Here is a 14,916-nt window from a genome sequence, read left to right on the forward strand (position 1 = left end):
CATCTCATGCATTCTATACTCTTGGTACTTTCAGCCAATCACAGCACCAGCTGACATTCATTTATTCCTATGTATTTGAAACCAATCCACTTGAATCCAAATTGCTTTTGATAGCTGAATCACATGATAAATCATTAATTCATATGCAAACAAATCACAGATTTGCCTGGGTTTTTTTGTCACTGTTTTGGCTGAAATCCCTTCTGGGTTATCTAATTTATATCTAATTCTATGTTATCTAATTTATGTAACACTCCTCTGTTTAGTACAACAGTTAAGGGATTGGGAAAAGTATTTATTTATTTATTTATTTTAAATGCCATTTTTTGCTGATAACTGCACACCCTACAATACCTGGAGCTGACAGGAGTAATCATATTTTTGAAAACAAATAGAGCAGAATCTGCAGCCCTGTACATGAAATGTTGGCATTGCCTAGCATTTCCCTAGGATTCATTTCAATATTATTAGTCAATATTATTACAGTTATATATATATATATATATATATATAATATATATATATATATATATATATATATATATATATATATATATATAGTCTGTATATATATACTTTACTTTAAACTTATTTTCCCAAGCAAGGCACTCAAACACACACACACACACACACACACACACACACACACATTTGCTACAACTGGTCTGAGATGATGTCATACATGGTGTATTATACATTCACAGAGCCTAACCCCTGTCAGTGGGTGATGTATGAGTATTGTCTTGAAACCGCTACCACTGCAGCATGCACAGCTGGAGCTGCAGTAAGAAAACACCTTCACAGTACTTCCTTTTAGGAAGTTGCAGAACACAAGCAGAGTGATCCCATGTAACTATACGACGCTGTATCAGTAAGCATTGTAAATGCCTATTGAAAGGATTAAGCCTATTGAAATGCTAATAGGTTTAGCGACTTGATGAAACATGAGCTTAAGTGACAGCCTTGATGCGCCAATATAAAGAGCTGCCTCTTGTGAGAAAAGACTGTATCTGATGTATGGGAAGCATTCACATGATAAAATGTCAATCTGTTACAAACCTCTCCGATAAAACGTTCACTTAAAACAAACTGATCAGAGAACGACAAGTCTGCCTGAAATTCCCGGCACACTTGCTGCTCAACTAATGACAATCCGCAGTTTGCAAAAAGAAAGTTCAGCAGCAGTATCAAATCTGGAAGCATCCTATTTATTGAGCAATGCGGCCCTTCGTTTGCATTGTTTTAATTGATCTTGACAAGCGCAGAGTTAAGGTCAATGTTCAGGACTAATGTAAGCAGACGTGATTTAGATTATATGTCAAAAGGCATGCGGATGCTGCATTTACTGTAGACTGCTGTGAAATAAAACCAGTAGCCTCTAGAGCCAGATTTTAAAAATTCAGTCTGTAGTCAGTTGAATGCTGTCGGCTACATCTCACTGCCTTTCTATTTTGGAGCCGGCTATTCTTCCGACCCTTGTGATCTGATACTGTTGAAGTGCACCGCGAAAGAGCATTGCATCAGTTCTGTATCGTTGCAATCCCGCAGCAAATGAGGTCCAGCCGTCACAATATTCCTCTACTGCTCCTTTGGCAGCCCTCATAGCGATATCTCAGTGTAATCCTAATTCAGACAGATTTACAGACTCGGTGGCTTAGAGACCACTCACCTTTCATCAAATCCTGACTCATCTTTCACTCTTGCTGTGCAGTATGTATATATACTGTATTTTAAATGTGCTAAGTATTAATCATTTTAGAATTGTTTTCTAAATGAATGAGCGTAAACAAGGGTAGCAAGGGTAAACAACTCAAACAATATTTTTTGTTGTTGAAAAACATCAAGTGCCTGGAATAATTAAAGAGTTTATTAAAGATGATTTACAAACAAAATACATAAACATGGAACCTGAGTTAGATTACTCAAGCTATAAGCAATGGTTCTAGTTAAGATAACATTGATCAACTAAACGAAAAAACAACATAATAGACTTTGAAATCCAGCAACACATCTGAAGATATGTCTGAGCATGAAAACGTCTCTGTCTCATGAACATGTGCTGCATCTCCGTGCATGATCCCATTGTGATAAATACATGATTCGAAATGGGAATAAACCTGACATCAGAAAAGTGATTCGAAATGGGAATAAACCCGACACCAGAAAAGTGATTCGAAATGGGAATAAACCCGACACCAGAAAAGTGATTCGAAATGGGAATAAACCCAACACCAGAAAAGTGATCCGAAATGGAAATAAACCTGACATCAGAAAAGTGATTCGAAATGGGAATAAACCTGACATCAGAAAAGTTATTCGAAATGGGAATAAACCCGACACCAGAAAAGTGATTCGAAATGGGAATAAACCTGACACCAGAAAAGTGATTCGAAATGGGAATAAACCCAACACCAGAAAAGTGATTCGAAATGGGAATAAACCTGACACCAGAAAAGTGATTCGAAATGGGAATAAACCTGACATTAGAAAAGTGATTCGAAATGGGAATAAACCTGACACCAGAAAAGTGATTCGAAATGGGAATAAACCTGACACCAGAAAAGTGATTCGAAATGGGAATAAACCTGACATCAGAAAAGAATCCCAGTGTACACAAAACATACAGTATGAGCCAAAAGTCTCAACCTGTGACAGGTATCTTGCACAGCCCAGGAGGATTCATAAATAGGGTTATAAATAGGGTTGTCAAGTGATTAAAAAATGTATCACGATTAATCTTGAAATTAAAAAAATTAATCTTGGTTTTAATCGCATATTTAATTGATACAGTTACTACACCTGTCTCATTTAAGTTTATTATTATTATTATTATTATTATTATTATTATTATTATTATTATTATTATTATTATAATAATAATAATAATAATAATAATAATAATAATAATAATAAGGTGGTACAGCAGACTAGATGCACTTCTGTGATACTGGAACTCACTTTGACAGTAGATAGAAGCAACCCTCTTTCTATCCAATGAACTGTCAGAACGTTTTGAAAAAATAAGCTTCCCATTCACAAGTCCTTCACTTTGAGTGCTTTGCTACATAATGCGGTTCTGTGATTAATTTTATATTCAAATCATGACTACACTCATTCAGTCCTGGCATGCACTAAAATGGGGCTGCAGGAAATAAATTATGGTATGCTAAGAGGGGAAAGACAGGAGTGCGATTAATGTGCGTTAAAAAAATTAATCTCCCAAAAAATGCACGTGTTAATTAAAGAAGTTAACTGTGATTAATCGACAGCCCTAATTCTAAATCAAAACAAGCTTATATCTCAGATGAAACATTTTATAATATAATTAGCTTTTTTATGTGTGGTATTTGTTGAGAGGTTTGGGGAGGGGGGGGGGGGGGGCTATGTGTCCCATGTCCCATATTTACTAAGCTTTCTTGAGATGATGTGCTTACTTTTCCTTAAAACTTTTCTTGAAACTTAGAAACATGGTATTTCATTGCCTTCTTGAACTGTAGACAGGTCTCGGAGGGGAGGGTCACAGCATGGTCACTGGACAAGCTGCTGCTTTCAGACTTGAACGTTAGGCTGATGCCGTCTCAGTCATGAAAACTGTTCAATTTGCTCTTTGTTTTTTTGTTTTTCCTTGGGTCACTTTATTCCAAGCCCTCCTAGTGGTAGCAACAGAATGAAATCTCCTTTCAACATCTTCCCAAGTTTTTGACAGTGGGTCACTTTGAGTTCACTAAACTTCCACACACCAATAACTTGGGCAACTCCAACGCCCAAGACCACATGGCAGTTAAAGACTTATCTAGTGGCTTTAAGGCTATGTGAGAGTGAAAGCATGGCTGGAAATGAACAGGGCATTGTGCAACCGTCATTTTATATCACTAGACTCTCCAAGAGGACTTTCTTGTTATGTCCCTTCCTAGGCTACATAATCTTTCAGCTCTAATATGCACTTCTGAAGGTCGGGTATGTGGTTCATGGCACACTTCAGTTCCTCACCTTACACCAGTAATCCCTGAAAGCTTTAAAAGGAATGGGTCTTGGGGTGCTCCTGTGTGCTTTCTTTGGTATTGAAGCCTGTGGTTCAACTGGGCAAAGGCTGATGCCAGGGTCAATACAGGGACAGCTCTAGCTTTAAAAAGGTATATACAAAATGGCTACCAATCAACTCACTTTTAACCTAACTCTTAGATTTCCAAACATCAAACTCAGTCACACTGCATTGCCAATAAGAGTTAGCCCTTATTACAAGTTGAGAACAACATATTTGTATAGTAATGTTGCAGTTTACCATGCTTTTCCCATTCTTGAATATGCACTTACTGCTCTTTTATATAGTTTCCTTGTTCTTACCTTGCTTTATTATATTTCCCAGTGATTCACTATGCTTGCCTATCATTTATAATGCTTTACAACACATGGCTTTGCTTAAGTACAGTTTACCACACTACATTGTGAGGGCTGAATCAGGCATGCCTTGTTATAAAAGCATTCTGCCTCTCGTATGAAAGAAGGCAGATTTGTATTCTTTATTATATCAAAATGAAGTATAGCACAGATAGAAAACGTAACATGATATACTTACACACGCAGTGCCCCTAAAAGGATATATACAGTATAGAGGTGATACATAACATACCGTACCTGCAACTTTAAATACTGAATTATGCATCAGTACCATTCTTTTTCTTTTCCAGAAAAAAAAAAAAAAACCTGGACCAAATTAGCCTGCCAAAATATGTTTTTTTTTTTTTTTTTTTTTTTTTTTTTTAATGATTCAAATATTGAATAGTTCTTGAGAGTGTTAAATGTGTCTTAACAACCCTTCCAAATATGTTGCATTTAAAATTAAAATGTTCCAATGATTTCCACAAATTACCATAATTGTGTTTTTTACTTTTGCACCTGTTGTTTCCCCACAGCAAAGATGGCATCGGGAACACAAGAGCACAAGAGGTGTGAGTGGGCTGAGGTGTGCAGCTTCATCAGCCTGTGTCAGGGCAGTACTGTTTTAATGCTCCACTCCAGGGTAAAGGCAGGAGTACTCAGTAATACTCAGCACTATAAAATAAAACATGACCTTTTTAAAATATGTTGTTTCAAACATGCTTTGAGATGTTGAAATGCACGTTTGAAAATGACCACAACAGAGGCATCACCGGGAATGTACTGCAGAACTCAGTGACTGAAACCGCTTATTTCTTCTTGTCATAAAGAACTTGAATCTGCTGGCTGGGTCGAGAAGGCTGCTTCTGCATGAACCAGACCATCAGGATCATGCTTTAATCTGCAGGAATGTTTGCTTATAAAATGAATTGAACTCAATGACTTAGAAACAGTGCAGGCATACATTTGAATAATGACTACTATAATGACTAAAATGACTACCATACTGTAAATGCTTCCCTAACTGTATATCTATACCTCAATCAGTCGTAAGATGTATGCACATCCATTTTGGTGTATTTAGAAAAATCTTTATTTGGTGGAAGCACAGAAAGAGATCTTCATGCCTGTGGTAACATTCTTTTTCCGCTAGCATACGTCATCAGGTCTGTAACTAATACTCCCGTTTTAATACAGAAAAGAGAAATGATTCTTTATTTTGCGTTACATTTTTGATGCACGGCAGCAGACTGCAGAATGTGCCGGCCAAGCAGCCATCTGCGGGTGTGGAGGAAATCTGGAGAATCCAATAAAAGGGAGAGGGGATACATGCCATTAGCTAAGTGACAGGATGAAGAATGAGACACTGTGTAGGGACAGCACAGGCAAGGACTAATAGAAATCAGCTAAAGGTAAAGAAACTAAATCTTGACCATTAGTATTTTCACAGGCAAAAGCAAAGGATTTTATTTTTTTTCATCATCGTGTTTGCTATTGCTTGCTTGCACCAGACACTTTCAGCTCATTCTTAACCAGCTGGCTTTGATCTTTCTAGGCTTTAAACAGATTGTGGATATGGTTTTGCTGCAGGACACTGATTAAAAAACAACCAACCTTTTTAAAAAATGGATTTAAAATAAAGTCTAGCTACTATGCCCCAAGACTCCAGAATTAATGGCCTTAGCTTTTTGTTTACCCCTGTTTGCTAACTCTTTGTCGTTAAAGTGGTTTAAGATTCTGCCAGAAAAGGCGTTATAGAAATAGAAGCATGCATTGTATGGTTGATTTTAAAAGCACAATATATGGGTCTTTTGTTGCAAAACAAGTCAATTGTCAGCAACAAGGGCCCTATTCTGAAGAAAGGGCCAAGGTAAAGCAAATTAAAAAGGAATACAATCATTATAACAGCATGAAGCTAGCAAGTAACTGCTGCACCTGGGACAACAACTTAACTGACTGTTCCTGCAAATGCTACTGATATTATTACAGATACCACTTCACTTTCCACTTTGCACTTTGTGGGCTTCAAAATTGATTAGAGAGAGAGAGAGAGAAAGAAAGAGAGAGACAGAGAGAGAGAGAGAGAGAGAGAGAGAGAGAGAGAGAGAGAGAGAGAGAGAGAGAGAGAGCTAAACAGATAAGCAGTTGGTGTGTTAAGTGCAATTGGTAGAAGGTTAGATTGTGCTATTTCTTGGTGATATTAATTGTTGCACTTGTGTTATCGTACTTTTCTGTACTTTATCATAAAACTGCCCTCCAGCCACACTGCTTTACACATGTCTTTAATATCCAATGCACAATTCTGGTGTCTTTTCAATCTGCGGGTATCAGACTTTGATTTAATAATTCATACAGAACAGTTTCAGTTACCACTGGCTTATGAGCCTGCTGATCAAGAGCCTAATATAAACGATGTAAGCAATGCAAAGAAATCATGACGAGACGTAGCAGGTGGATCACACAAAACCACAAGTATCAAACTGCAACAAGCTGCCAAACTTGAAAACTTGAATAATCAAAATCTTACTGAGGGAGATTTCAAGTTTTTGTATGCTACCAAGCCTATGCAAAAATGTTTCTTCCATGCTATTAAATCAACAAAGATTATCAATTGTTGTGATTATTTCAACCAAGAAACTGTCCTGAGTCCTTCTAGTCAAAAGACAAAAAAAAGTCATTTTTTTAGTTTATTCAGCATTGTTCCAACTGTGTACTGCAACACTGTAGAACGTACATTACTGCTGAAACAAACATGTGTTTTAAAACGTCACACACGCAGGTGCTGTACATTACCCTTTATAGGTGGCTAAAGGAACACTTTTTTAGACAAGCACTGTTTTCATTACAGCAAGCGATCACTTTAATTTTAATAGCCATGTCTTAAAGGTATTTTCTCCATTCCAGATTGTGTCTTTTGTTTATTAAGTGAAACAAACATCTACATGCATTAACACGGATTTAATAGTTGAGTGGGTATTTCAAGGCATGTGTGCAATCTTAATGTGCCACATGATCACTACTAATGTTCCTTGTAGCATACAGATGCTTCCATGGCTGTAGTAAGCCTATACGCGCCTAGATTAGATCTCTTTCTAAAGTTTAAATGTGATAGTGTCATACGCATAACTGAACATGCTACGTTTAAATGTGGGCCAGCCGCCACACAACGCTCACAGAAACTCTACATTTTTTGTTACAGAGGGCCTGTGCTGTCTTATGGGACACAGCCCCATGCATTCCTGCACTGTCTTATTATTTTACTTGGTAATTTAAAAAGTTGTAAGACACACCTATCCATTATTGTCCGGTTCAATAGAATAGAAGAAAGAACAAAAATGCAGCACTGATTGGCTGAAACCCTTTACAGCACGGCGCTGCAGAGTCGTTACCGGCATGAGAAGGGATGCTGGTGTGGTTCAACTGTGCATACCATGTGAAAGGTTTCTGGGGGCGCTCCTGTATGAACTACACCTGTTTTTACAGAACGGCAGCATGCTGTTGCAACCTTAAAGTCGATCTGTACACTGTGTGAAAGGAAGAAAACTAGATTGTGTACAGTAATACAGTATGCAGTAATAATGCCAAATATAACAAGACAACCTACAAATATTTAATCTTGAGTCTCTCAATGCACTGTGTCGTGGCCATTGCACGTCAAGTGCTGCAAAGCATTTAAAGCATGTTAATGAATGTATTTCTACCTATTAACATGCAGACTGCATAGCTTTAGTGCTGGAAGGGAGGGGCTGCTGGAAACGCTCTTCCTTCTATACCAATCACACGTTTTTTGCATTTAAAAGAATGGTATGCCCAAGCATCAAATCCAGTGAGCTGCTGCACTATCAGTTCCTGATACAGACTTTTTTTATTTCATCTGTAGCACATTTGCACCACTTACAGCAAATAAGGTATTTCTTCTGCCCCCACAGGCAGAGCACTGCAGCGGACAAGTGAAATGTGGATCTCATATACTGCAGAGTGAAAGCTCTGTCATGGTTATAGGGGTGCTTTCAACTGCGCTCGCCAGAATGTGATGACTGAAAAAAAGGATACAAAATGAATGTAAAAGAGCTGAATAATATATTAGGTAGGGTAATGGGCAGTGCTGTGTGATACACTGCCGGCACGGAGTGTGCCCCTTCAGTGCGATGAGAGGAGGACCTGCGGTGCACGGGGTCGCCAGATCGCACCCAGCCTTGCATTCGGATAGCTAATGTATTTACCTGCTACACATCCTTTAAATGCACTGAACTGGTTTCTTACTAGTTCTGGATGCTACATTATGCTGAAATTGCACTGAGGCAATACAAGACAGAATTTAGTCTGTACAATTCGCTTCAAGGTCATCATTGCACTGCTGCAGAATGTCCTTTTCAACACAATCAGAAACAAGGCAACACGCGAGAAGAGGGAAGCAGCGAAACAACATACCTCTGCAGTTAGTTAATGAACAAATGAAGTGACTCACAGCTAACAATGAAGGTTTTGATGTTTACTGTGATAAGACGCCACATCTAAAGAGCAAATATTCATATTTCTTTAATTGCTCAAATAATTTTATTTGAGCATGTTCCAATTTTAGTGGATTTTTTAAATTTTATTCTATTGACAGGACATTTACTGTATAAGACGTCTGGTGATAAAATTGAATGGAGCACAGATTCCCAATGGGCCGTTTCGATTTAGCAAAGAGTCTGTCACTGGATTAATTAGATTCTACAATCAGGCCCTATTCTCCCTCGCCTCTTGCTGCATGAGCAACATGCATGAAATTGCAAAGATTCTTTTATTGACGGCAATGCTTTGCCAGCAAATGCTACTGCTGCTAACCTTGAGTTTACTGTTTCTCTCTCTCTCTCTCTAGCCTTTTTTTTTTTTTTTTTCAAACAGATCTCTATCCATAAGCATTTGTTGGCTGTAAAGGTGTAGAGCAGCAATTTTTGCAATGCCAGGGAATATGAGATCTGTGTGCTAATGAGCTGATTCTGCAGAGGGGGGAGATGTACTGTAGTACAGTACAGGAGGAGAGAAGAAAGATGCAGCACTGTTAGTTCCCTGGGACTGCTCCCTGCAAGCCAATGGCAAAGTTAAGGTCTCCAGTATGTCTGAGTCCCTCAGACACTGACTTGTGGGCAGATGATTGTGATGATGATAAAGACCACTGAAGAAGAAACGGCTCAGAACTAAGCATAACCTGTTGTGAGGTTAATACCAGGAGAGCTAAGCTATCAGACAGCTCACTGGAGCATTCCATTATGAGCACAATTAAACCTTCTACACAAGAAGCATGCAAAGCACACCGCATTTATGGTAGAAAATATATTGACGCAGCTATTTGGTATGGGTAAGGCTAACATAATAACATTAAATTAGTCATCTATTCCAGACTAACTGAACTATACACAATAACGTATTTCTTCCGCCAGTGTTCTTATTATCCGGTACACTTTCATTCCTCACCTTAGAGTTGGTGCTCATGTCTTAGTCATATTCAAATATGGGTTCCAATAACCAGACATGAAGATACTTGGTGTTATTTCCAAGTCAAATATTTGTCGGTGTGAAAAGCCTTCTATAAAACAGATGCATTGCTTTCCTTGCCTTCATATTGCATTTTAATTACTGTAGTCTTTCAATTCAATGTAATATTATTCACACAATGCCAGGACCATCCTGACAGACAGTGATGTTGTTAAGTATTTACTGGCTGTATAATCCTTTTGTGCATTAGCATTGATAACAGCTTAATTAAATAAAGGGTTTACAACAGCCATAATTAATAATTCATAAATTGGTTCTGCCTATGACCAGATAGCCGCTACTCCTTTATTGAATTTAAACAATGCATGTGTAAAACCAAAACACAACCCATGTTCACGGCCCTATAGTACATCAAAAGATCTGTTTCTTGCCTCATTAATACAAACAGCTCTTTAATTTTTATTCACTTACCAAAGGAACCTTTTAATCAAGTTTGGTTTTATACAATGTTATAATTGATATAATTATTATTTTTTCTGGACCAATGCTTTTTATACACTAGGTTAATCATTTTAAACCACTTAAATAAGGGGTTCATTCGATCAATCTACACCCCAAAGGGAAACAGCTGGATATTGTTAGAGCATTTTACAGCACTAGGAAATCACCCTGGGCTGCATCAAAAATATGTGGTTGAGTTAAGTAGAGTTGGATCAAATCAACCCCTTAGTTGTGCAGTTGGTATTGTTACATGATGTTAAACATGTAGGAAGGTTACACAGCAGGCAATTACACTTTGCAGAAAAAAAGTAAGAGAACACAAGGAGTTCAAATGGACAGTCTGCAATACTCAATCAATCATTCCAGCATTCCAGCAACGTCATCATCTTGGCTGCATTGAAATCGCTAATCCAATTATTTAGAATTCAAATGGCATGGGCATGTTTCATTGGTGGTGTAGCGATTCCCATACAGATATGATATAGTCCAAAACTGGAGGAGACCATTTGAAATTAGCATTAAAATGGGACAAGCCTACACACTGCAATGCTTATTCAATTAAAGCATAGTTCTATTACAGAAGACCACCTTCCACGACCTTGGTCAAAGGATTCTATTTTTAGCCATGCCAGGTAATAAGCATTTGCATCTTGGTCCTACCAGTTAGCACTAGACAAAGCACTACATTGTAACTCTATGAAATGCTCAGCACATTATACCGTTATATAATTATACCATTAAGTAAAGCATTGTAAACTAAGAATAACGACAGATTATACTTACACAATACTACCCGTTATCAGGTCTGATTTGAATAGCAAAGGCTATCACCAACTCTGAATTAGGCTGTGAGCCATCCAAGCTAATACAATGAGTTTTCATCTGCATGGCAGAAGTATGTAAGTGAAAGAAATCAGTTCCCTTCAGTACTGACTTACCCATGTTGTTAGCATGAGAGTTCAACATGGATTTAACATTTGAAACATGTTACCAATTCATTTATAAGGTACAGTTATGGCAATAAATAATTTTACTTAATGTGTTTACTGCTGATATACACTTCACAGTGCTATTTTATTGTCAATACAATGCGTTTCCATAAAGAAACTGTTCTGTGCATTTACATGACAGCAGAATCCACCTCAATCAATATACTATAGCCTATTATATGGAGAACAATAAATTCTCCTGCAGGGTTTTCCTTTACTAGTCTTCGTATCAGTAAGGGTTTCCAACTCTGACTATGGGAATATGGGATATGTTATTACCACCTGATATTGCTTCCAGTTCCACACTGAATCTGTACAGACATGATTACTTCATGATAACTGTCATTTTGCTAATGCCAGCTGAGCAGTGAAATGGTGCCTTATCCAGCAAGTAAATGTACAAATCCTGATAGAAGACGTGTTGTGGGCTTTGCGCCATAACCTCCTCACACACAAGCACACACACACACACACACACACACACACACACACACACACACACACACACACACATTTACACAAGCCCCACACATACATTGCAGGGCTGTATATTTAATGTCAATGCTTTAGCTGTTTACTCTAGGTCCTTATCGGAATGGAATCAGCATACCTTTGAATAACACTCCAGGGACATTAAGCTAGTAGAATGCAAAAATAATGCATGTGAGCATTTTACTTCATGACCTACATATCGAGAGAATATGACCTACAAATGTTGATTGCACCTCAGCAGTGAAATATACTGTGCAGACTACATTACCGACTATGACACAAGTGTTTAACAAGATTGACGTTTATATGTTTACTTTCTCTGCACTGCTTTACACACACACACACACACACACATATATATATATATATATATATATATATATATATATATATATATATATATATATATATATATATATATATATATATATATATATAAACCATTTAACTTTGATGAAAAAATACTACTTGTTTGTGGGAGAAAAAAAGATTTCCTTTTGTTTCTTTCTTCTTAGTGTGTTACCTTCGTAGACGTTGGGCGGTATAAAACGACAAAAATAATTTTCACTAATTCATGGTTTATATTTTCGCTGCTTCATTATACCGATTATATAAGTTTAATAACTAGTTGTATTAAGCGTCTGTCTTTGTTATGAAGGTTTGGGTTATTATGCCAACCTATTTTAATTATTTGTTTGGTTTTTTATTTAAATACATAAATATATAAATGCATAAAAAATAAATGAGGATATTTTTAGCCAGGCACTGTTAATGTAATATTGTACTTTACTAGATTGCAGTACTGCACGGTCAAAACTAGCAAGTGAACTTACTGCACGGAATTACTTTACATAGAAGCTACATCCATAAACCGTAACTACATTGCAACTCAGTAGCCTACTAATTAAATAGATGCCATCGGAATGTTTTTACTAACACTGCCCTTATGTATTACAGTCGTTCTTATATTGTACCTTCGTTTATTACATACAGCAATAGGAAAGAGATGGGAAGAGGGGGGACGGAGGAGGGCTGAAAAAACATCCTTCAAGCGAAAAAGAAAAAAGCTTACTGTCCTCCGGCAAAACATAGAAAGCTTACAAAAGAAAACCAAGCATTAGCGAAATCCAAAAGGGGTACTCACAAGCATGAGTCACAGAAAAACTGTTGGATGATTCGAGGTGATCTACATGATAATTCAGATTAAAGGGTTTTTCGGTCACGTTTTGATTTGTGTTGTACAGTTGTACGGCAAACCTGAAAGCGCTGTGCTCCTGCGCTGTAGATCTCATGAAAAGTCCTCCTAAAACAAGTAAAAAAAAGACAACATCAAGAATTTAAAAAGAGAGGATGCTCTATTACCGCTTAATTGTTAATAAAACAGAGCCAAACACACCATGGTCTTTGCTGTATGTACTACTGCATGTACCAGGTATGTCTGTGTAAACGCGCAGAGCTGAGAAGCACGGAGCCCGTGCAGCTGCAGTTTACAGATCATTGCTTTATTTAGATGTACATTGAATAACAAGAGTCTTCTTGTTAAATAGATATTCACAAGCGCTACATGCATTGTGAATGGTATCCAACTCTAATCACCTTTCTTATTAAACTGCAGCAACTAAGAACAGCCTTGAAGATTTTTGCGCTAGTCTACTGGTGCGTAAGAGTGTATTTATTTCTTATTCAAAGTAGGTCACTTTGATTAGTAGGTTATTCGTGTATGCCGCACATATTTCTTTCTAAGAGCTGCAGACTCAGGAGCAAGTTTATCAATTTCAAACTTAAATACAGATTACTTTAGCTATCATTCACTGATGTCCGCTGCACAAAAAAGATCCAGCTCGCTTTGTTTTAACGCTATACACAAGAAACAAAACCGATACAGTGTTTTTTTTTTTGTTTGTTTGTTTGTTTGTTTGTTTTTTATTAGTTTTGCATAAAGATTGCTTACCTATACTGATCGTGTTCGGAAAGCCACCAAACGATGTACCGACAAGCCACAACAGAAAAAAGACTGTCTGTACAATGTTACGTCCCATTTTCTCCAACCTCTAAATTCAACTCCTAAAACGAAAGTGAAAAGGCAGAAGCATATATTCACAGCTTTGCAACGCTGAAATCCTCCGGTTTTTTTCTTCAGTCTTCCTTTCTTTTCTTTTTCTTTCACAGTGCCCCAGTCAGGTTGAGATGCAAACTGAGTTGCGGATCAAATTCTCTGCCACTGAAGAAAATAAGTGAGGTATCCCAAAGATGGTGGTAGACCGGGAGGACCAGAGAGGATTGTGAATAAGGCTCTTCCAATTGGGCCAGCAGGGGGATATTGATCAAACTTGATCTGACGTTGAATTAAAGCAGCATCTAGCATCCTCACAACTGCAGAGACAGACTACACAGCACAAGTGCCGCGTTAGCCAACACTGAGGGGGCAATCAATAGAAACGCGCTAGCTTCACGTGGACTGTAATTTAAAACAACTAGTCACTGTGTTTTAAAGCTGCAGAGGTCGCGTTTTCAAAGACCCCATCTGCCTTGAAATAGCCGAGCTTCTTAATGGCATACTTATAAAAAGGAACAACTACTGCGCCCGCTTGCTTTGTACACTAACCGGATAACCTAGTGCGTTATGTTTCCAATTTCTATCACCGTTTACATATCATTACAAATGCACGGAATGGGACAGTCATTAAAAAAAAAAATCTTGAACTCATCTCTTCTATTCGTGCAGAAGGCTAAACACTACGGCATATAACATGTGCTTATGCATACACATTATACGATTCAAATAAAAATAATTGCACACGGTATGTATAGACAGAGTTAACGATCTGCTAACCCCAATGTCGCCTTAATGATTACAGTATACTATAGGCTACCGTTTTAAAACTCCTCTTACTGTAAGCCCTACAGATGTAGAACACACGCGAGACTGGTCTCACAGCCCCCCAACTAGCATTAATCTTGGACTAGCTGGTGTCACCTTTGTCCAAGACTATAGAGCTAACGAGGGTCTGTGAAACCACACGGTTCACTGTAAACCAAATGTTTAAGAATTACACTTACATCTTACGCAACAGAA

General features: G+C 37.7%; 1 protein-coding gene across 4 annotated transcripts in view; it reads right to left on the reverse strand.

Annotated features, from left to right (window-relative positions):
- Positions 1 to 14,257, reverse strand: part of LOC121295642 (glutamate receptor 3-like) — a 78,959-nt gene extending 64,702 nt beyond the window's left edge. For 2 of the 4 annotated variants that reach the window (XM_041220554.1, XM_041220553.1), the window contains exons 1-2: positions 13,792 to 14,253; positions 12,985 to 13,143 (exon numbers count right to left, since the gene is read on the reverse strand). In XM_041220554.1, coding sequence (XP_041076488.1) covers positions 12,985 to 13,143; positions 13,792 to 13,879 — 247 coding nt within the window. In that variant the 5' untranslated portion in view covers positions 13,880 to 14,253. Of the gene's footprint in view, positions 1 to 12,984; positions 13,144 to 13,791 lie in introns of all 4 variants that reach the window. The other 2 variants (XM_041220555.1, XM_041220557.1) reach the window with 1 other exon arrangement.
- Between the last annotated feature and the right edge of the window lie 659 nt (positions 14,258 to 14,916).

This window comes from Polyodon spathula, chromosome 20 (assembly GCF_017654505.1).
Source record: "Polyodon spathula isolate WHYD16114869_AA chromosome 20, ASM1765450v1, whole genome shotgun sequence".
Lineage (NCBI taxonomy): Eukaryota > Metazoa > Chordata > Actinopteri > Acipenseriformes > Polyodontidae > Polyodon > Polyodon spathula.